Source organism: Dromaius novaehollandiae, chromosome 2 (assembly GCF_036370855.1).
Source record: "Dromaius novaehollandiae isolate bDroNov1 chromosome 2, bDroNov1.hap1, whole genome shotgun sequence".
In the NCBI taxonomy this organism is placed as follows: domain Eukaryota; kingdom Metazoa; phylum Chordata; class Aves; order Casuariiformes; family Dromaiidae; genus Dromaius; species Dromaius novaehollandiae.
Genome location: NC_088099.1, coordinates 7,677,346 through 7,700,237, shown reverse-complemented (window position 1 = coordinate 7,700,237; position 22,892 = coordinate 7,677,346). Strand labels below are relative to the sequence as shown.

At 39.5% G+C, this 22,892-nt stretch overlaps 2 protein-coding genes across 3 annotated transcripts in view; one reads left to right on the top strand and one right to left on the bottom strand.

The window, feature by feature from the left end:
• Window positions 1-3,153: 3,153 nt before the first annotated feature.
• On the bottom strand, window positions 3,154-7,781 carry C2H9orf152 (chromosome 2 C9orf152 homolog). Its single transcript, XM_026095795.2, has 2 exons — window positions 7,340-7,781; window positions 3,154-4,282 (listed from the first exon to the last, which is right to left on the bottom strand). The coding sequence occupies exons 1-2, from the start codon at window positions 7,566-7,568 to the stop codon at window positions 3,711-3,713; spliced, it is 801 nt and encodes a 266-aa protein (XP_025951580.2). The 5' UTR covers window positions 7,569-7,781; the 3' UTR covers window positions 3,154-3,710.
• A 9,017-nt stretch (window positions 7,782-16,798) lies between these two features.
• The window catches only part of XYLB (xylulokinase), an 81,592-nt gene continuing 75,498 nt past the window's right edge, over window positions 16,799-22,892 (top strand). The window contains exons 1-4 of one of the 2 annotated variants that reach the window (XM_026096833.2): window positions 16,799-16,938; window positions 18,660-18,742; window positions 19,668-19,737; window positions 21,188-21,268. In XM_026096833.2, the coding sequence (XP_025952618.2) occupies window positions 16,894-16,938; window positions 18,660-18,742; window positions 19,668-19,737; window positions 21,188-21,268 (279 nt within the window). In that variant the 5' untranslated portion in view covers window positions 16,799-16,893. The remainder of the gene's footprint in view (window positions 16,939-18,659; window positions 18,743-19,667; window positions 19,738-21,187; window positions 21,269-22,892) is intronic. The other variant, XM_026096824.2, reaches the window with a different exon arrangement.

Sequence of the window (22,892 nt, the reverse complement as noted above, 5' to 3'; positions counted from 1 at the left end):
TTAACTGTTGTGGAATAGATCTCTCCTGTGACTGGCTGTTGTGAGCCTAAGGGTTTTTACTCTAACTGTTCTGACTTGTGACTGAAGTTGTTGCATTGGGAGTATTATTTCTTCCAGAATAGGTGGCCCGCAGGGCTGTCTCTTGTGTAAAACACTTTCCTTAAGCAGTCATGTGAATGTAAGTTGGGCTGCTGTGCACTGGAGCTTAGGAGATGGGGAACCCTATGAGTATCATGAGGTCATGAACAAGACACTGAACTAGGATGTTCAGGAGACCTTGCTCCACCAGTGACCCTGTTCTCATAAACCAGTCAAGTTTTCCCACTGGTAAAATGAGGGTAACGTTACTCACCTTCCTTTTATGACACTCTTGAGTTCTATGTCTGAAACTCGGCTAAAGCTGTAGCAACTCAGTGATGAAAGTGACTCTCATGATCTCTAAACATGAAGTTAACAGCAAGGGGTTTGGAAAATCAGGTGTGCTCACGTACTGTGGTCTTCTAATATTGGAAGTTTACCATTTTTTTTCCTGATATAATATGTTTCCCTGTTTCATTTTTACTGTTGCTGCTTTAACTGGGGAGAAAAACTCACTTTGTCACTAGACTATGAGCACCCATAATACTTGAGTGCTTGAGGTGTAAGTAAAGCATGTTTTCTCTTAACCACAACTACTTTGCTAACAAATCACAATCTAGTGAAATCATTCCTCCATAATGTCCTTGGGAATTAAATTGGAAAAACTTCTCCAAAGGCAAAATGTCCTTTTTAACTAAGTTCAAGTCAGTGCAAAAGCCTCAGGAAAGCACAACGTGTTTGTATGAAACTGCCTACAAAGGAGTTAGTTACATAGTCTGTGCATAAACTTGTTTTGAGTTTTAAATCAAGATATTCAAGGTCCATGTTTAATTAAGATAAAACTTATTCAAAGCACTTTCATAGCAATTTAAAATCAGTTTAAGAGTATTTGCAGTAAATAATATCACCAATTTAGTCAAATGGATTTATAGAGTAGGTCTTTGCACAGACTGTGGCTAGATAAGGTTATAAACTCTCAGTGATACTGATTTCAAACTTTAAGCTGCAGTCACTGAAATGTTCTCAAATGTTTCATTGCAAGTGTCTAGGAAAAGTGATCTCGAATTCATTTTTTAATAGTTTTAATAATGGTCTAATATAATGGTGAATATAGAATTTTTCTTTCAGTTATTCCTCTGGCTTTATGTGGTTCTCTTGTGGTCTACAGACTTGAAGATACAACAGAAATAACACTCCAGTATAATGAAAGGCAGGAGTACCAATCAATGTGCCCTGGAATCAGCAAGCCAAGTAAATAGAAAACTAATGCATATCACATACTTCAAAAAATTCACTGTCCTTTGATACTTCCCTCCAGATAGTTTCTTGTTTCATATGGCTGGTTGTTATCTAATATTTTCTTCCTGCATATTATCCATATCTGTCTTTTATCTCTCTTTTTCTTTCTAATCTGTCCTTAGGGATGGTAACTACTGTAAAGAAATAAAGTATATAAAATGTATCTATGATTATTAATGTTATTACTTATTAATGTTTCATGCCTATCCAGAAATAGAAATCTGAGTTGTAAACCTGCTGGGGGCAGGCCAGTTAAATGAAACATTAGAAAATCTGGAAAATCACAATTAATGCCTCTCCCAGACCTATGTCTTTATTCTGCTATTTTTACTAAAGATGGCAGGAAATTTTTTCAGAAGTTATTGTGGCATAGTCACCACTGTTGATGGTAGCTAGTGCTTTTCATCAGGGTATCTCAAAGCACTTTACTAAATGAATCCTGGACAAGAAGATCAGCAGAGGGTATTTAAGGATATCTTTGGAGATTTTTTTAATTGTTAAGCAACGTAGATACTCTTTTGCTTTTATCTTAAGGGACTGTCAGGGGGACAAGATGCCTGCCTACCTACAGGTGCTGTCTGGATCAGTGTCCCCTGAATGCAGGACACTGTAGAATATAGATTTGGAACACTGTTGGGTGAGAAAATGACATTTGTCAAGATAGAGTAAAATAGCATTATATTCCATGTTCTATTTTTCTACTTTTGGACCTATGAAGTATTGTGGTGCACTTATAGCTATGAATCTCCTGAAATGACAGCAGATATCTCCAGATCTAGTATCCTGTGTTAAGCACAATAAAGGTCAGTGGAATTTTATAAAGGAATAGTGGTTTGATGTTGTCTTGGGTGCAGAGAGAATGGTAGTTTCTGTTGCAAGTAGGTAAATCTACTATTTCTTTGATGATAGGGTTTTATTTGCACATTGGTATCAATTGTATTTCCTAGATACCTGGTGGTGGGTTAGTTTATTTTTCTTGCTGAGAGGAGAATTTGAGTGTAAAAGGACATAAACCACAGCTGAGCATCTTTGACACCTCTTTTTTGCTCACTTTTTTTGTGAGTGAAAGGCGCAATTCCAAGACAGTGGTGGTAACTGGGGGTGTGTGATTGTGTAGTGTTTGCAGGAGTCACGAAGAACTTTGTGGGCCGTTGAACTGATCCTCACTTTGCTGTTCTGCTGTGGCCCTGGAGGATAGGGAATGGTTTAGGAGAGCCAGAGGCTGCCAGGACTGTAGCTCAAAATGAGTCATCATGAGGTAGGGAGACTTTTCAAGCTTTACCTCTCCTGAAGCCTGTGCTTGGGAAAGAGACCTCCCCTAGTCCTTGCAGCCAGAAGTGGGTGATACAGCTTGTGTTTTTATCATTGTTGAGAAGCACTTGGGAAAGAGGTTCTGCTTTCTCTGAAGATCTTTCAGGAGGAGAGACCAGAAATAACTACTTCCTTGTGAAAACCTGAACAGGTTTGTGGTGCAGTTGTGCCACTACAGAAAATGTTAAGCTTTATATATACAAAGGTTGTACTACTTGCTACAGTTGCACTTGCATAGTTGAAATGGTTATATCCCCTTTGTGTGCATAGAGTTGTAGCAGCAGAAAGATGCATTATACTTCTAGTGAGGAAGGTACATTGATACAGAGTATCTGTAAGTTAAATAATTATTTCAGAGTTTTGTTTTCTAATAAAATACTGGGGCTAGGGGGAACCCATCTTTATGATTTTGTAAAATTAGTAAATATCACCTTTTCTTACATATAAAATCCCATTAAAACAATAGAAATGAACATAATTTTTATTAATTGATTTAAAAATACACACATGAAAATGTATCATGGATATTTTTCCCAAAGAAAGTGAATTATGAAATCATACTTTAACTCAAATGTACCAATACATCCCCTTTAATACTGTTTCATTTATTGCTTATCATCTAATCAAATTGTACCAGACTGAAATCTAGCCTAGTTGCTTTATAAGCAGTTCTGCTAATTTTTGCTATAGCTTTCAAATGTTTCTAATGTTGCTGTGATAAAATCAGTAATCTGAATGTAGGAGAAAATAAAAAGAGAAAATTGCTCCTATATGTGGAAGAACAAAAGTGAGTATATATATTTAGTAGTACTCTAGGACTATCTGTTGTTGCAGTCCAGCATTATCATGACGACACTTCTTCTAACAGTGTTTGTACTGTAAAACAACAGATTATGTAGTAAGAATCTTCCTTGGCTAATCAGATTGCTAGATCCTCAGCAGGTCAATCAGTAACTGGGAAGACTATTATGCTGCAGTTTTACTTAGGTTTTTGTCTAAATTTTACATACTACTGAATTTTTTCAGTGTGAGACATACAATCCAAGCCTTCTTGCTGCTTCAGAAATTCTGGGTGTTTTTTTCTGAGGGAAAGGGTAAAAGTTTAGTTTGTTCCAGGCTGGCGTACATGGTGTGGAAGATGCATGTTGATGTGTCCAGACCGCTGAAGTAGGTGATTTTGAAGGAGACTTCTGGCAGATGCCTGAAATGTTGCTGCTGTTCTCTTTGCTGAAGCTGTTCAATGTGCTTGAACTTCCCAGTTGATTGAGCACGGGTTGTTCACTCACTGTTTCTAATTCCTTGTGTTGCAGTGTGCTATTTTGCTTTGGAATTAGTCTCTGATTGTCAAAACTACATGGTCCGTTCTTGCAGTGGGAAAGATCAAGGGGAACTTCTCGGTGAGAGGCTTGCGCTAGGCGATGGATACCCAGATGGGTACGCCATGGTGAGCTGTCTTGTAGGTTGCCGTTGCTGGTCAACTCTAGTCTGACCTTTCTGACAGGAACACACTCTTTAAATGATTTTGATTTCCTAGCATTCTTATTAATTAAAACAGCATTGACCATTGATTCTGAGAGAACAGATTCATTTTCACCTGTAAAGGAAATGTATATATGCACATTATTATGATGGCAAAAATTAAAGGTGTCATTTCTGTATAATAAATTCAGCTGAAGATCTTTAACAGATGAGTGTATCCATACTCTTTCTATCTGTGTATGATAGTAGTGCAAGTTCTTTTGATGCCAAATAATGGAGCAGAAGTACTTCATGTTTGGTTTTGCAATTCTGAGGACATAAATGGTATCCTTGGGTCAGTCAAATGAAAATGGAGATTTATCAAGTCAATATTGATCTAAGCTGTATGCCAAGGCTCATTAACAGCACAGTTTGAGAATTGACTTTCAGTAATTAATTACTTGTAAGCAAAAATTCTTAAGGTGAGCAGGGGTTTTCTCAGTGTGTTGGTAGATGCTGTGATTTGAAAGATGCAAGTATTCTGTTTGATACTGTTTGAAGTTTGTATTCACAAACTAAAAATACTGTGACTGCTTCTAGATGGAATCAGCTTGTGAATTTTTCTTTCTTTTTTTCCTTTTTTATCAGGGGGTTATCTCATCTGTTAGGGGAGCTTATTAACACATGGGCTTGTACACAGTATGATTTTACCACTGTACAGTCAGTGTGTGGTGTAAAGTAAATAGCTTACCACATTAGAGATGCCTGAATGACCACTTAAAGCAAAAATCTGCTTATGCTGTGGATGGTACAGAGGAGCTGTAGTAGTGGGAGTGAATCTGATCTCTTCTTTTTTCTTTTTTCTTATCCCTATGGTTTAATTTCTAAACAGTATGTAAAGTTACTGTTAGATAAGATATTAGGGATAGAAATGCTAATGCTTCTTTAATTACATGTAGCAGCCATCAAATTACTGAACACGACTGGCCTTCTGTGCCTTGAAAATGAATAGAAGCTGAACCATTATACTAAAAGATAAACAAACAGTGCCTGATGACACTGCAAGTGCTAATGAAATATACTGCATTTAGTATAAATACAGCTTAAATTGGTAGTGCAGGATGCTGATCTTATTTATAGGATTCACTCATAGCAACCGTGTGTGTTGTAGTATGAATTCTGAAGCATAGTAAAATGAAAAAAATAAAGGAATACTGCTTATATTCTGAAACAGAAGATCTGAACAGCCAGTTTAAATGAATTGTAAGCCTGAATGTGAAATGAAACTAGTATGAATAAGATGCTGCCTTAAGAAAAACAAACTTATAACTGACTTTACTTTCATCCAGTCTGTACAAAGAAGTATTTGAATATGCCAGAGCCAGTTCACTATGGCCTTAAGTGAAGCTGTACAACAGGGCTTCAGCTAAGGAGAGGCTTTAGCCAAAATCTTTTGCTCCCCTTGCTAAAGCAACAACACCAGCATAATACCACAGCATTTTTTTCTGCTCTGTTGGCAGAGAAAGGAGGATCTGAGAGACTTTGTGATGTTGCTTTGCTCATTCTTGTAGGTCTAAGTGCTCTCTCTGCTGAACAGACGTTGTTAGGCAACATCAGGTTTTAGGTCGACCATTTGAACTGGTAATCAGAAGAACTATGATCTGGCATAAGTTGATTGGAGAGTTCAAAGTAGTGTATCTAGTCCAGTTGCAGTAGTCTGAACTGGTTTTCAGTTCAGGTTTGATTTGACTCCTTGGCTATAGGTGTGGCGCACGGAATTGAGCAATGACCTCTGACAGAAACATGGGAGGCATGAACCACAGTGTGTTGAATTAACACACGTTCAGCACTCCCTAAACTTCTAAAGAAAGCTTGAATTAAACAGATCTTTGGTCTGTTTCCTTTTTTTTTTTTTTTTTTTTTTTTTTTTTTTTTTAATTGCACATAATAGCCTTGTTGCAGAGTTGTTTACCTTTCGGCATTTTTCATATACTGCTATTGTAGAGACTTTTAAGGTTCTGGAGTGACAGAAGTTAATCATATTTCAAGTTAGCTTGGTAAATTCTTGGAAGAGGTTTCTGCAGTCAGAGCCCCTGTGTTTATTCTGTGTGATTGCATGCTCTGAATGCTCCTTCCATTCTAATTCCTAAAATAAACACTACTTTTCTGCTTCTTAGCCAATAAATAATGAATACACTCCTGTATTAACCCCCAAATGGAGATTTTCAAATCTTGTCATCATTTTTGTTCTTCAGTATTGGGAACAGATGGATGTGCGAACATGTCCGTGTGTGTATTGAGGAAGGAACAGAGTGATGTTGTTTTCAGGTAACTTCTGTTGAGTCTAACTGTTCAGTTAAATGTTGGTATCAGAGGTGAATGAAACATGTTTTTCATATTGCTACTAAATGATTCAGAAGACAACTTCATTAATTGTCTGTTTGCTGAATGTCACTTTAACTTAGAAAGTAAATTAAAATATATCAGTGTAATATTGTAAGCAGTAGTCTAACTAAAAACTTTAAAATATTTGAATATCTGTTATATAAAACTTGTCTGATGTGGTAGATGAGTTATTGTCACTTATTTTTCTATTTATGTACTTCTCAAGCAATATGCAGTGGAACCACTTTCTAAAAGCGACCTCTTGGCTGAAGCTCATACCTTAGCCACTGCGACTCTTAGTATAAGTTATTTCTTAACAAAAGCCTAACTTTTGCTAGTCACTTGATATTTGCTATTGCTTTCAGTAGTCTTGTAGGACACATTCTTTACATAAGTAAAGATGAAGGGAAAAAGACACAAGACCCAGCACTGTTCAGATGGAAGCATTCAAGAGAGCAGAAATGTTACAGAATATATTGCAAAAATATACTGGTGATAGATATGAAGTATGTGGCTCCTGTAAGAGCTAACATTTATGTTTAGAATTTCACTTTATGGACATAATACCTTATCTCAGAATACATAAATCTATTTCAAATTCACATTGGTGTTTCACTGCCTTCTTTTCTAATTGACATAACGATAAGACCACCTTTCAGTAGAAAGAACAAGAAAACAAAATGACAGAAAAGGAACTCACTTTAACTTTCTTGAAGCTGCGCATAAAAAGAACAAAGAAGTTATACAAGACTTAAAGGAATATCCTTTACATCTATATTTACAAAGTTTCCTATAAATCCAAGCATACCTGTTTTGAATACAATAATGTGAGATTGCAGCTTTTGCTTCTGTTTTATATAGTCATACTGCTCCTCAAGTAAGCTTACATCCATCTTGGTTGGCTGCTCGTCGTGATCTGAAGCCTGTTGCTCTGAGGTATGAGTCACTGAAAAAATACCAGTCATGTATTTGTAAGCCTTCACCATCTGTTCCCACAAGGAAGACAAAGTCATGCAAAAGCAAGATTTTTCCTTCATTGTGTTGGCAAAAAAGGAAATAAGTTTGAAGCATCTGAAATGTTCCTAAATGAGGAAGTAACTTTCTTCTAAGTATGGTGAGTTCTTTCAGTGTGTGGTTTACTCAGAAGCTGCAGATTTCACTCAGCTTGTTTTCATGCAATGCGTGTTGAGCTACTGCATGCAGAGTTAATGATAATAACTGGATAGCTGAATTTAATGTTGACTTAAGGTTGTGAGCATATGAAGCTTTGCCAAAAAAAACAGTGAAATACAAAACCTCACTGAACACAGGTGCACAAAAGGCTGGATAATACTGGTTTGTGTAGTAATGTTAATTCTTAAAGAGACGCTGTCATGGTGACCTGCCCAAGACAGTAATTCCTTGTGGTAAATCTTTCTTTAGGTTTCTTTCCATGTTTTTAACATCTTTTCTCCTCCACTCTTCTTTCCTTAATTTTCATTGAGTTTCATTAATGCTGCTTTTGTGGTGGTGGTGGGGATAGAAAACAATAATAATAATGTTGTGTATGCTGCTCCCTTTTCTGAATGTGTTAAAAGTATCCAGGCCTGAGTGCAGAGTCAAAAATGTGTGTGCCATTGGCACTTAGGGTTGGGAGGCTAGAGGTAGGACTGTATTACTCTGACTCCTTCAGTTTTTCTGCCTTTCTGTTTTTACATTTATAAAATAAAATAAACTTGTAGAATTAATCATTTCCTTTCACATTCATCAGTGCGAAAGGGCATAGTGAGGGGAAAATGCCCATATGCTGTGTTTTTCCAGTTACTGGCAGACATTGTGCTATGGTTTGCTTCATAAATGACTTACTGAATCAGGCTCTGAGCGTGCTGATCTTGGGAATCCCTTTGGAGGTCATACGTACACAGGTGACAAGACTATAGTTATGCCATTACCTGCACATGCATGGAGCTCTCATAAGGCTCAGCAGGTACGCATGTGTAAGTCTGCTGTGTCTCATTTATGTTAGCTTTTGACTTCCCAATATATTTGTGTCTTGCAAATCATGTTCCCTACCTCAGCTGCTGTCCTGTTCTGTCTTAGCCAGAGAAAGAGGGGGAAACAATATTTTGTCAGACATTACAGATGCTCCTCAAGTTAGCTTCAGTTTCCTGATCTTGGAAAAAGCATGCGTCTTTGTAGAGTTGTTTTGAGGTATTGTGGCTTTGAAATATCTAGTGTGATATTCTGCCTCCTGTGGTAACGAACACCTAGCACTCTCTAAAAAGGAGTCTCTCAGTTGCCTTTTTTTTGTTTGTTTTTTTCAGTGTTCTGAGTTGTTGGCACATGGAGTCCTCCTTTGGACCTTCAGGCAGTCGGTTTATACATTGGGGCAGGAGACTCAGTTAACCTCATTACAGTTTGAGCTAGCATTCAATATAAACATTATTAATGGTCGTAAAAGTTACCCAACCTTTTTAAAATTCCAGTCACACTATTTGGCTCAGTGACCTCCTGAGAAAGGGAATTGTGCAACCTGACATATGTTGCAGAAAAAATTACCTTGATAGCATCCTTGAACATGAAATGTAGGCTCTGTCTTAAAAGATACACTCTTAACTTTTCATTCAAAGAGCATTTAAAGTACAGTGAGTTTGTATCTGATAAGAAAGTATTATGATTTATAAGTATTTGTACTATACCATTGCCTCAGGCTCGGGGAAAACCCACTGCACTTGGAGTAATACAAATGCATAATGTAACAGTCTCTTCCCAAATAGCTGCATGGGTAAGTAGGAAAAACAGAAACAGGGAAGAGAAAACAGATGCCCAGTGAAATGAAGTGACTGGCTCCAGGTGGTAGAGCGAGCAGATGAGTGGAACCAGGAATAGGATTAGCCTTTGTGTTGCTGAGCTGATAGTGTATGCATTGCATTTTGCTTCCGTTTCAGAGAAAGCTTGTGAACGGGGCGTCTTGATTAAGTCTCGGAGGGGTGTGTGTTTGGATATGTATATGTATGTGTATATATTTGTGTGTGCATACCTTGTTTGCTGTCAAGGTGTGTGTACGCGTGTGTGTATATACATATGCCTTGCGTGTGTGTGTGACATGCACATATATATATATATATGAAAACGCACCTTGTGTGCAGATTTATCTGCGAGTGTGTGTTTTGTGAATTTGCAACCAGGAAATGATTCATAAAGTGAGTTGCAAGTCTGATTTATGAAAGGTCACAAAGTAAATAGGATTAACTGTGTGTTTGATATATGGTGAGCTGATGCAACTAATCCTTGTTACGGCACTGACATAAACTTGGAAGTGGGTGACCTGTGGGGTTCTGTCCTTACAAAGCAAGTTGTTCCACTGCAGTATATAGCCAGCCTGTTTAGATGTTACTAGGAAAAAGAAGAAAAATGTGTAAAATTGCATTTTCTCATTGTCATACATGAATGCAAAATTGAAATTATGACTTCCGTTTACATCAGTCAGTCATCCAATACCCTTCTTTAAGCACCGTCATTTGGATCTGCAGACCACTGTACACTTTTGAAGTACACAGCAGGTGGCACTGTCGGAGTGGTATGGCTCTGTATTTGCCTTAGTCCTAAGCTTTGGCTCGTAGGTTGCTGAGGAATATAAGCAGTCAAGCCATTTCCTTGCATTGGTACACGTACTTCCAAACAGTACTATAGGTTCTGAAAATGTATTGCTTTGAATTAGGGTTGTGCGTAAAAACTTGTCTGTCTTAATTGAATAAACTCCTGTCAAAACGTCGGCTCTGAGTGATTTTAATGTGATTATTCGTTGAAGTCTGAGGTGTCATATTTTCTCCTTAATCTGTTTTTCCATCACACAATGGAAGCAATTTTTCATTTCTTTGAGGCCAAAAAATTTGAGTACTTCATAACCCAAAAGCAATGGCTTTTTAGAACTTGGTGTTTACTGTCCTTGACCTTGTTTGCAAGTCTCATTTATAAAAGATGCAACTAATTTTATTTCATACTCATTAATTTGTGAGTAGTAAATTTTTTTATTAAAAATTGTCTAAAAGATCTCATAGTAATAATTGTTGATTTAAAGATAATTAAGAAATGCTCCTAATGGTTAACTATACCTGAATGTACTTCCTGTAACACTGGGTTTTAGTCTGCATCTGGGACCAAAGGGTGTACAGAGGTGTATATGATTATTCTTGTTGTTCATGTGTAGAATTATAGAACTAGGCCCTTTGTAGGTTCATGCAACTTACAAACGGTACAAATATCTGTGTATTTTAACTTGCACAAAGAAGGAAAATAAAACTTGCTATGATAATCCCCTTTCTCTAGCTTTTTAGATTTTTTTTTTTTTAAATTTATATGCAGCCTTGAAATGTTAGAAACTGACTATTACAGTGTTAGAAAATCTAATAAAACCAAAAGGAAAGGTAAAAATAGGGTGGCTGCTATTATATGAGTTCCAGAAAGTATTAATAGAATCAATAGTAATTGTTTGCTTTCTAATGAGTTATTTGATAAGAGAGCATATGTTTCTGTTATTTGAAAGCGCAACTTTAAAACATGCTATGATTAGGGACTGTTTAAGTAGTTAGAGCACAAGACTCTAATAATGCAAGATTATTTTCTGGTGCTCTCTGTGTGTTCATGCTAATGGGATCAAGGTTCCTGCAATGCAAGTTTTCAGAATGATCTTGAGATATTTTTTGTGATCTGCTAACCTTTCATGCCTTTTCAGACATAAAGGGTTCAGAGTGTGTCAAAGGGAGAGTGACCCAGCTGTCCTGCAGATCAGCCTGGAGGTTTGGTGAGCTTAGGTTATACGTAGTTCATCTTGACATTTAGTTGATTGGATTCTGTTTTTCCCTTTTACATCTTGGGGTTCTTCTGCGTACATACAATTAGGTAGTGCATGTAGGTATATACGTTTATCTGCATATAAAATGTAAAATCAGGAGTGTTACTTAGGTGGGCTGAGGATTAGCACATCCTTAGATCCCCGAGGTTTCCAGCTGACTGAGTCCAATACCAGTGATCCGGCCCTAGTGATTGGGAAGGATTTCGCAAAGTGTTCTCATGCCCAGAATGAGGTAGGAGCTGTAGGAAGCTCCAGTGCTGAGCTCTGGCATCTGACTCTGCACTCTGCCTGGGTGGCAGTAAAGCTGGACACACCAAGTTAGTACTGAGGATTTCATCCTCATCATCCTGTGCTTTACCTTTAATACTCTGGTGTCTGGCTTTTCATGTGTTGAGAACTTGGTGCTATCCACTTCCCTTTGGAGACCTCCTCCCTCTCCTTGTGCGTGCGTGTGTGTGAATGGCAAAAGCAGTTGCCGTGAAACTACTCGATTCATTTAGGCCGAATTGAATCGTGCAGGTTGTCAGGAGTTAAATGCAGCAGATGTTCTGTATGTGTTTCCGTGCCTGGCATAAGCAGCATTTCAAATCCTCTGTTCTTCTGGGCTGACCTTGTTAGTGCTGAGGATTAAGTTACTTTCCTTTGGAATGTTATTTGCTGTGGAAAGTAAACTAAAATGCGGAGATTTGCTTACTTTGTTGATTATCTGCAGATAACCACCGGGACTGCAGTCTCTCCTTCTACGTGAATGATCAGAATCCAACATCTAGGATCAAGAGTTGTTACTCATTTTGTAGTTAGGTTGTCCTTGTCCGCTGGGAACTTCTGAGATTCCCTTTCAGACATGAGAATATGCAGAGGCAAGTCAAAGAACTGAAGTTATTTAGCAGCTGGAGATTTTAAATAGCTGAGGTCTGGCATCTTCCCTTGCCATTTCCCTGTCTTCCCTCTTAGTTCTAGGGATTCTTGAACTTGTTGGACTAACAAGAGCACAACCTTTTTGACCTCATGAAACTGTCCATGAGAAGAGGGTGAGAGGGAGCTGAATGGCCTTCATGGATATTCCTTTCCAGAGGATTTTGGACACTCATTGAAGTTTCCTTGATCCCACAGATGTATCTTGCATTGCAATTGCTGGTAAGCAGAGTTCACTTTTCTGGTACTGCCACGGAAATACCTTTTTTATACTGACTGCTCAGTGTTTCCTGTTGATAGAGTAATGGTAGCTACAGTTCTTGAGGTGACAACAACCCGTGTTTATTTGTTCTCCCAACAGATGTAATATGCATACAAGAGATCTGGGTGAACTTCTGATTTCAAATAGGGCCTAAAAGGAATTGGGTAAGCCGTATAAATATTCTGCCTTGATTTGCCCACCGGTAAACAACTTGATTTTGATTAATTCTCCATTGTAAAATGATTTTTGATCCTTGCAGGATGGTGCTGAAAAGTGCAAAGCTTGACCATTATTAGTTTTCACTTCAGTCAGTTGTTTGAGTAGAAATGAGTTTATCTTTGGTTTTGATCAAGGAAACATACTTATCTGTAAGTGGAATTTGATAAGAGTCAAGTACAGCATGAAAGAAGTGGTTAATCTGTTGTTAATGAAAAGTTTTATCTGGATGACAACATCTTGCTTCTGAGTTATTTGTCTTTGAGCATTAGGACAGAGACCACTTCAGTATTCAGCTTCAAGGAATCTGCCAGGTGTAGAAATTAATTTTAAGAAGCCTTGCAGATGAACCTAGTTAGGATAGTTCTCCAAAGAGGATGGTTAAGTACTACTACTGTTGTGAGAATGAATATGGACTTAAAAATCTGTGCAGAGGAGAGCAAGTGACAGTGGGAGTATCCTAAAAATAATTTGCTATTCAGAAACATCCTTCACTTCCGTGCAGAGATCTCATGAGTAATTTGTACTGCACTTGATAATCACTAGTAACCTAATTGAAGTCAATGAAATTACATCTGTGTAAAACCACTGTATGTAAAACCAGAAACAATTCTGCAGTGCCTGATTCAGTACCGCCTGAGTCAACACGTGTTCTCTTGAATTCAGAAGAAGTAAAATTGGAGGATTTTATGTACATGATTAAAAAAAGCTGCGAAATGACCAACACATATGAAGCTGACAGTATAATTGGGAATGTGCAGCTGAGCCATCATTTAAATTCTTTGCCTCTACCCGTTGTGCTTGTACAGTCATATGCTTTTGTGTGGACTCCTGTCCCAGTTCTTCATGAGGTCTCTGTAAAGGGCCTTAATTAGTTAATGCAGTGCAGTGCTTGGGATTTTGAATATGCATATGTCAAGAATTAAATCAATCAATACTTTTGTGGAATAATTACCTAAATAAGCTGTCTTCTGCCTTAGTGCAACAACTGTGGTTTGGGCTTCATCTCCTTGTGGGACTCACACACAGGGCTTTTGCTGGATCTTTGTAAAGACTTATTTGTTCACAGTACAATCAATAAAATTGCAGTGGATAACAGCAGTCTTGATCCATTTCTTTTGAACATCAAGTACTTATTCTTTCAGAGTGAATAATGAGCCTCTCCATAGTATTTGGTGCTATTGACAAACACAGTGGTTACCAGAAAATCATGCACAAAAATAACTGTAACAGATAAGTAAACATTTAGAAAAAGGAAAATATCTTGATGTTATAATACAGACTCCTTAGAAAGAATGGTAACTTCATATTGCAACTTAAGGTATTGCAGTATTTTGTATTGTTGTTACATGGTTAAACATTACTGGAGATTGTGATAACAGAGTACCTGCAATGCTATGCAGAAAGGGAATGACCTTTAGAGAACTATTGTTGTTTGGATAGCTTTACAGTGGGCAGGTCTACTGCTGAAGCTGATCCTTTTATTATTTTTTTTTTTTTTGGTGATGTGTTATTGTTGTGTTACTTGAAGCTTAACATTGTAAACACCTCCTACTTAATTAGCAGCACTGCACATGATTGTCAGGTTACTTGGCAAATAGATAAGAATTTATTTGACCCAGCTTAGTATGTTTAATATTTCTGAGGCTAATTAAAGACCCATGAGACTTCTTACTGGGAAAAGAGCAACTGTGCCGGCAGGCCTAACACTGTTAGCCCTAACTTGGGCTGCCTTGATTGCATTGCATGTGTGTAACTGATCTCTGTGTGCACAGTGGTTCTTAGCTGTCCTGTTATTCCTGCTATGCTAACCTCTGTGGATGTACAAATATGAAATACCTGTTTGTCTGGGACTTCTGAATATTTGACTGCCCAGCTGCTTATAATAGCTGGCAAGATGCCCCAAATCAGCTCCTGAAAGCAAAAGGATTGGCAGGTATGTAGTTTCCCACAGATTTCTAAAACTTCGCTTGAAGTTGTGAGTGTTTTAACATCCCATTAAATTATTTAGTCAATATAAATCAGCACTGCTGGACTGCAATCAATATAATAGTGTTCTGTAGTTTGTTGGCAGGTTTAAGATGTTGTGATGATACTGAAGTATGGTAGTTGGGCTGGCCTTGTTTTCTAAAGAATTCGCCTGTTCCAAGGGATACGATTTCTTTGTCACCTGCTCTGCGTAAAGCTGAAGAATGCAGTTAAACCTGAGTTTATAATCGGGGTAAAACTGAGATCAGAGGCAAATTTTGACATTTGACTAAAAAGTGAAAAATTCATGATGTGGGAAATAGGGAATACAGTTAAGGTATGTTTTGCAATGAATTAAAATGAATTGGCACTTGCAGTTAATTTGACCATGGGGGGGGGGGGGGGGAAGCATTATTAATTGGCTTACTGGTTATAACTTATTAAAACAGCCAAGGGCCTAGTGGAGCAGGAGAGTATTGCTTCTCCATCAGATAACGAACTAGTCAATAGGGAGATGGGAAGAAACTTGCTTTTCCCTTTTTCCTACTACATGTGTCTTGAGTGATTAATGACTCTGCCTCAAACTGTTAGTCTGACACTTGTTATAAATGGCATTCTGTGCATCCCCTCTGGAAATCCTGGATTAGTCAGCGCTCAAACATCACGAGTACACGAATACAACTTCACTGACGGTAACTGCCCAGCTAAACATCATTTGCTTTCAAGAACCAGTTTTAGAGGTTATGGTAATATCTACCAGCATAAAGTGTAACACAGAAAAAAACAATGCAGATTTTCCATACACAAAGAACTAAACTGGAAAGCACGTTGCCTTCATGGAAGGATGTGCAAGCGGGGGACTGGGTGAGGCAATGATTCAGCAAGCTTCCCTTTTTTCTCTAGAAAACCATGAAGAGAAAAGCAGCAGCGATAACATTCCCATTCTGTCCTTGAGTAGATTCCCCTGTACTAGGCTGTGCTGCTCTGCGGTTCCTCATTTAATCTGGTAGCACAAGAGGGTTGTTATTCCAGCCCCCAAAACCTTTCTGTGATACTTAAGGCAAAGTATTTCTAGCAACAGTCTGTCCATGTTTCTCCTCCAGACCCATTGCTAAAGATTATAATAGATTCTTACATCCTCATAAGATTGCTTTACTTATTTATAAACCGTTATGTTTCCTCATAATCTTTCTCCTAACCAATGCCTCCTGTTTTTTAAAGATTTTTCCACTAATATCTCCTTTTTTGGACTCATTATTTGTGTCACTTTCTTCAGAACTGGCTTCAATTTTGGTTTATTTTTTGTGTGAGTAGTTATATTTCGGAACTTAAAACTTTTCAAGCCTTCAGCCTCCAGATCCGTTACTTATTTATAGGGAATATGCAGTGAGTTGAAGGGCAGAGCAAGCCTCTCCTCCCTGGCTCACCAGTGAGAGTCTGCCCTGATGGAAAAGCAGCCTCTGTGTCCTTTGATCTTTGATTTTCTGGCAAGAGTTACACCAAGGAAGCCAGTTCTCGGTAACATTTTTTAAATGTTATTTCCTTCACAGCCCCTTGTTCATAAAGTGAGACCTTTGCTCAGGACAGGTCCTTGCAGTATGAGATCCTTAGGGGCAGGAAAATTCCAGTTGTTGGATGCCATCTGATTTAAAGGCAGCAAACTTATTTTTAAAACCCTTCTTTTTAAATGGACTGGTACTTCCACTCTCTTCACTGGGTCTTTCCCTGCTTGCAACCTCTGCAGATAAATTTGCAGGATTAGACCCTGAAAGATGCTGGCTAACACCACCATATTCATTTGAAAGGATTCCCAGATCTTAAGTGTTTTCCAGATAACTTTAAATTAAACTCCATCTTATTGAAAGATTTTTGTGATCGCATTTCTTTGGGAGTTCTCGTAGTGGTACAGGCAATACGAAGTGTTCGAAGGTGATACGATGGAGTAAGGTTGGTTTAAAAGTCAGTATATTAAGGTGCTTGCAGTGTAGGTTTCGAGTCTTCAGGATGGATCTTTCCAAGCCTTTGCAGTAATGAGAACTAGAAATACTGAAATAGGAATCTATGGGCCGCCCCGGAGCCTCCTCCCCGCCCCGCGCAGCGCCGCCGCCCGCCCCGGACCCGGCCGCGGCCGCGGGGAGGGCGGTGCTGTGCTGCGCCGCGCCGCGCCATGGCCGCCCCCGGCTACTTGGGATGGGACTTCAGCACCCAGCAGGTACCGGCGGCCCCTCCGCTGCTTTTTCCTCCCTCCCTGCGCGGGGCCCGGCCGCCTCCTGGCTCTGCCCGCGGCCCCGGAGCCGAGCGGAGCTGGGCCTGAGCCGTGGGGAGCAGCCGGCGGCCCCGCCGCTCTGGCAGCGGCCGCGTCCCGCGTCACGGGGAAGCCGCTTCCCCTCCGCCGCGGCCCGCGGGCCCGAGCAGCCTGGCCGCCTTCGCGCCGGTGCTCGCCCCTGCCTCGGCCCCTTTGTGGCCCCTGCTCTCGCTCCGCCATCCTCCGTCCTCACCCCTCCCGCGAAGCCGCCTGGGGGGCCCGCACGGGCCTTCTCCGCGGCCCTGCCGTCCGCCCCCCGCCCTCATTCAGCGCCCCAGCTACGAGGGGCTGCAGCGGGCAGCCGGCCGCCGTCGCTGCCTGCGTGGACACCGCACGGCCGGGGTCGAGGGCTTGCGCCTGAGCCAGCTTCTCCAGCGTCCTCGCGCGAGCCCAGGCTGGCAGGGTGGGGAGCCCCGATGCCCAAATCACTTCTTGGTATTTCGAATTGTCAGCGCGATCTGGCATTGACCACGCTGCAGGCAGAAACAGTGGCCAAGCTTGGCCTAGGCCAGAATACACACAACCCACAGGCCTGCGTATGGGCATCGATCGCTTCCTTGTGGCTGTGCTGAAGTTTGGGAGCTCGAAAGGACACCTCCGATTTACCCATGTTAGGTTGGCCAAGTGGTTTTCCATGTTGGTCTGCTGCAAACGGGAAGAAAATTAAGCTGCAGTGGGTCACTTCCATTTTTAAGGTAGAGCAGTGCACCTGCGTGGTAATGAATTGTGCCGACGCCTAACTGAGGGCCTTACGTTAGCGTGGCTAAAACTGAAATAGGCTGCCCCTGGATGCAGAAGGCCTTGCTATTTGAATACACCTCTTTGAGATGACTCCGGTCTTGGCGGTTTTTTTCTGTCCCTTTAGTGGCGGTTTGCACTCTCTCCCTTGTTAAAATCCGTGTGGAGTGTCCCTCCTCTCTTCTTCTAGGCTGTTACTGGCTTTTTCTTCTTCACTAGATGAATCTGGAAAAAAAAACAGAGGAAGGAAAAGTTTGCCGTACTCTTTTAGTGTATGCTTACAAAAAAAAAAGGCTGGGCTCGACGGAGTTACCGCATGGGGATGTTGCTTGCCGTAGCTTGGAGAAGCTCCGAGTATGGCTGTGTGTGCCAGCCTGGCTTGGCTGGACTGGTGGAGTTTGGTGACCTTCTCCTCTGGGGGAGGAGGGAAGGTCCTCCGTGTACCCAAGGGTCTGCTGTGGTACTAGTGGGGCCTAGGTGCTTAGATCCCGTAGATACGGGGTCTTGGACAAGAGTCCTTGCTTAGATTGGGGGAGGCACGTGGCATTTTTCATCTAAAATACTGTATTCTTTGGACACAAATTGGTTACCATGGTGCAGGCTAGAACTTGATAATGTGTTTGCTGTTCTTTAGCAAATGCCTGCATATTCATTCCTGTGCAGTGAAGCAGGAGGAAATGTGGAGGAAAATGCAAGCAAACACACACAACCATTGCTGAATAGGTGACATGCTGTAATATCACATACAGAGTTGTTTCATATAAGCTCATGTCCACACTTACACTGAGTTGTATGGATTGGAGTGATGTTTTCCCATTTCATGAATTATTAGTGCTATTTAATTATTGTTCTGGATAGTATTTGTTAACATCCTATTTTATTTCTTCTAGCTGAAAGTCATTGCTATTGATGAACAGCTGAGAGTCATTTATGAGGACAGCATTCAATTTGATAATGACCTTCCGGAATTTAGGTAAGTGTTTTTTTTTTTTTTTGTTTTGTTTTGTTTTTTTTTTTTAACATTTTACTCGGATAATATAATTTAGATATTTGTTTGGGGATCTGTGGGGGGCTGTTGCCCTGTTTGGTCTCATTGATACGTGGAGCCATGAAGAAAGTTCATGCCATGTTCATGTTTCATACTTGGCAACGGTGGTATACGCTCTTGCCTTACTTTATCTGTAAACATAGCAAGAACCCTCAAAATAAAAAGACCTCCCGACTCCAAAGGTATTATGTACAAAGAAATCAAGTTTTCTTTGTTTTCTGAATTCAAACTTTTGGATGTGACTGATTCCTTTTGGGATGCAGGAGCAAGCACAGTCTTTGTGTCAAGGTGGAAAGCTACGATAACAGCAAATAAATGGTGTGAGTTGAACTTTTAAAGGGCGTTTGGAGACAAGTTCAGTGCATTCAAATCTTTGCATTAGGATGACAGTATTTTTTTTTTCTCCAGTTTATAGGCTAGAATTTTCACATTCATCCTCCATGTTCATAGGTTTCCATAAAGAACATTTATTTACTTGATGGTTTAATAGCAAAAATTGAATTTGGTCTGGTAGATTTAAGCTGCTAGTAGTGAAAGTTAGGGAACTGAGAGAGAACTGTGACTTAGGTGGAGCCAATGAACTGTATCAGCATTGGAGTCTATTACAGATCTGACTTCAGGATCAGAGCCCTTCCTTGCTGATTATTTTCTTTACAGTTAGGTGAAACATCTCTAATTTCATTTTCAAGGATCTGACTTTTACTTTTTCAGGTTTCAAATACTGATCCTACCCTTGCTCTTAACAAAAAAGCCTGATAAGTTCTCTTTGGTTATTAAAAAACTTAAAGAACTGTGCTTCGTGGAAAAAAAATTGCTGAATTTACCAAGAGAAAATACTGTCTTTCTGTAGGACTCAAGGTGGAGCCTATGTTCACAGTGACAGACTAACAGTCACTTCTCCTGTGCTGATGTGGGTCAAGGTATGAACAAGCTTCACTGTTAGCTATCTGGATGCATTCGCAGCATATGATTCGACTTCTTCCTTGGTGCTATTAAAAGGGAAAGGTATTGGAAGCAGCAGCGAAACTTGCCTTTCAGATCAGTCTAGCCCTGCTTGTTGTTTGTTTCTTTTGTGTGCTATTCTGTGTCTTTGGGATGCAAGTGTTAGTGTTATCGACAAGCACAGTGGAAGTTGTTACATTTCTGAGGTTTTCTCCACTTTTTATAGCATTGTATGCATGGAAAAACCCTTTCCTGAAGTTCCCTCATTTGAGAAGTCTTATGCTTTTCCACTCGTCTGCTTGTTTCATGTGAAAAAGGAGACACTTCAGCTTTGCCTTGCTTAATTCTGTGCTTTTGCAGCATCCAGGTTACTTGCACTATTTTAGACTAAACTTTGCTAACCAGTTGATAATCTCAAGTGGTAAATGGTTAAAGAACACTTTATTCTCTTATACACAGTCACTTTGGCTGGTGTTTATTTTGAAATGCAGATAACGTTCTTTCCTATTCTCAAAGCAGGCATTCCTTGCTTCCAAGTAGATTCTGCAACCCTTGGTCTCACATGGTACTATACAAGCTTGTCTTGCTAGTGCGATTTGAATAGCTAAGGCATTTAAAAGGTCACAGAACCACCACTTGGTGATCCACAGTAGTTCCAGCTGATGTTCCACAAAGCTATGGTAAATTGGTCACAGTTGGTCTTTTGAACCCTAATGAACAGGAACATTTGTAATTGTTAAATTACTAAGACGATGATATAGATATATGATCATCATATGTTTCTTGGGAAATTTTAAAGTCTTACAATGGTTCTTTTGTCAAGGAAGCCTGAGAATTGCTGACCTGAACCAGATTATGTGAAGATAGATTAATATTTGGTTTTAAAATTTAAAATGTGACAAAAAGAAAAAAATTACCCTAGGTTCTTGAAGTGATAAAATTCATCTGAATTATCACCTTATCTTAAAGAGATTCTGAGTTTTCAGCTCACGCTGGGGTCAGTGGTATTTAGGATACTTTGCATCTTGTGCGATGGGGTGCACACCATTAAAATATTTCATGGATTTCCAGAAGTAAGAACAAAAAAAGATAATTGTGTTTGTGTCTGGCACTCTTAAAAGTGGCTTCTTAATGAACTGGAGTTCTTTAAATCTTTAACTAACTTGGTTAGTTAAAGAATTGTTTATGATTCAGCTTGTTCTAAGACCTTTTTTCCCAGTGTAATTCAACTTTTCTTTTATAGACTCTTACTTAGTAAATTGATTTATCAAATTCTTGAGACATACATAGTCATTAGGTAATTTTTCATTATCTGCCAATGAACTCTTATCAGCAATAATGTGAATTTACTCTTTAATTCCAAGGATTGTGAGTGTACATAATTTGGTAGGTTGTTACAGTCATTCTTGTTTCTGTTTATTCCTGTAGGCTCTGGATATGATTTTGGAAAAGATGAAGTCTTCTGGATTTAATTTCTCTCAAGTGAGAGCCTTGTCTGGTGCTGGTCAGGTTAGTTTATAAAGACAAAATTCAGTCTCTCTGTATTTCTTCAATAGAGCATAAGGCATAGTGGTACATTTTACCAAACTTTTTTGCAGAAGACCATAAAAACATCAAGTAAGGTCAGAGCTTCTATAGAAACATGCATTAAAAGATGCATCTTACGCAAGGGAACTTAAAACCTGAAGCACATTGGAACGGTCTCTAGAAGGTAGCAGGAATGGAGCATGAGGTTTACAGTGCAGTTATTTAGATTAGTGTAGTGCATAACTAGTTGGTTTCTGGTTGTTCAAATTCTTTGTACAGACTGATTTAGTATGATTTTGCAGACTGGAGTAATTTTGAATTTCAGCATACCAAGGTGCTTGTGGAAATGAGGTAGAAAAAGTAGTGAGGAGCAGTTTGTTAAAGGGATAATAATATCCTATTGAGCACAATTTTTGTCAGCTAGGATAGAGATCTCAGGAACCCAGGAACAATGGAAGCCAAATTATGGTTGTCTTTGCAAAGAAGACATCTTATGCTGCCTGGTAAGACATTTGCCATGATTTAGTCTATAATGCATAATAGCTTTTTTTCTGAATATTATAAAGCTCATCTTGACACTTAGTCAGTCAGCTAGTCTCCTAGTACTCTAGTGAGACAAGGAAGTTTTTTTTACACCTTTAACAGATTTGTAAAATGACATTTGGGGTGAGGGCAGCACTGCAGTGATAAGCTAATTTAGGTGCACTAGGTTTAGGTTATTCATCTTGATATTTCTGTGACTAATTAACCAAAGTTGCTTTGTTTCATTAAGTTCAGTTAAGGCTCTGAGCTAAGTGTCTGGAAATCATGGCCAGTATCAATGCTCTGTCATGAATTCTTCAATGGAACAAAGGTTAGGGACTGACAGGTAACCCCAGTTTACTCAAGTGAAGACTGCTTATATATATATATATAATATATAATTTTTTTTTTTTTTAATTCTTGCTCCAACAAATCGGGGGTGACAACTTTGTGAAGTACTCAGATTCTTTCAGGTACAAAGGATTTCATTTAGCTGCCACCTGCGAACCAGTATTGTCCTTCTCCCTTTTCTCTTTCAAGAGCCTTTTCTCTGTGCTGAAGATCGCAAACAGTGAAGGTGCACTGTGGATATGCCTTCCAAAAAGGAGGGACAAACTTGGTCTTAGTTGTCAGCAAAACTGGAAGAGCGATGTTAAATACAATCTGTATGATGCTGTGGGTCGGGTATTCTGTGCCCAGGGGGTTCTGTGCATGCATTTAATTTCATCAGAGCCATTAGTGGGCCACTGGATCATGCTTTGCGGTTTGCCTTGGGTGGCCTAAAGTTCAGCAACTAGAGATGTCTGGTTTTAGGAAGATGTCTGAGGACTAGAGCTTAAATAACTTTCTCAGCATTACACAGCAGGTCAGTAGTGGACAAAGTGCCTCGAACAGAATGACTACCTTGACAATTGTTATGAGGGCAGACATTGACAGGAGATGTGTGTTGAAGTGACCACAGTGGTGGTATTTGCTTGCAGCCTGGATGCTGCCTGGGCCCTTATAACTAATAGATAGAGTCCAGAAAGTATTTATTGGTTGCTGGAGTGACTGGGGCAGGCATGTGGCTGAAGCATATGGAGGC

Coding starts and splice junctions, on each gene's coding strand:
- C2H9orf152 (XM_026095795.2), bottom strand. CDS start 7,568: ATGAAGGAAAAATCTTGCTTTTGCATGACTTTGTCTTCCTTGTGGGAA. Junction 4,283..7,339: donor CATTATTGTATTCAAAACAG/GTATGCTTGGAT, acceptor TTTCCTTTACAG/GTGAAAATGAATCTGTTCTC.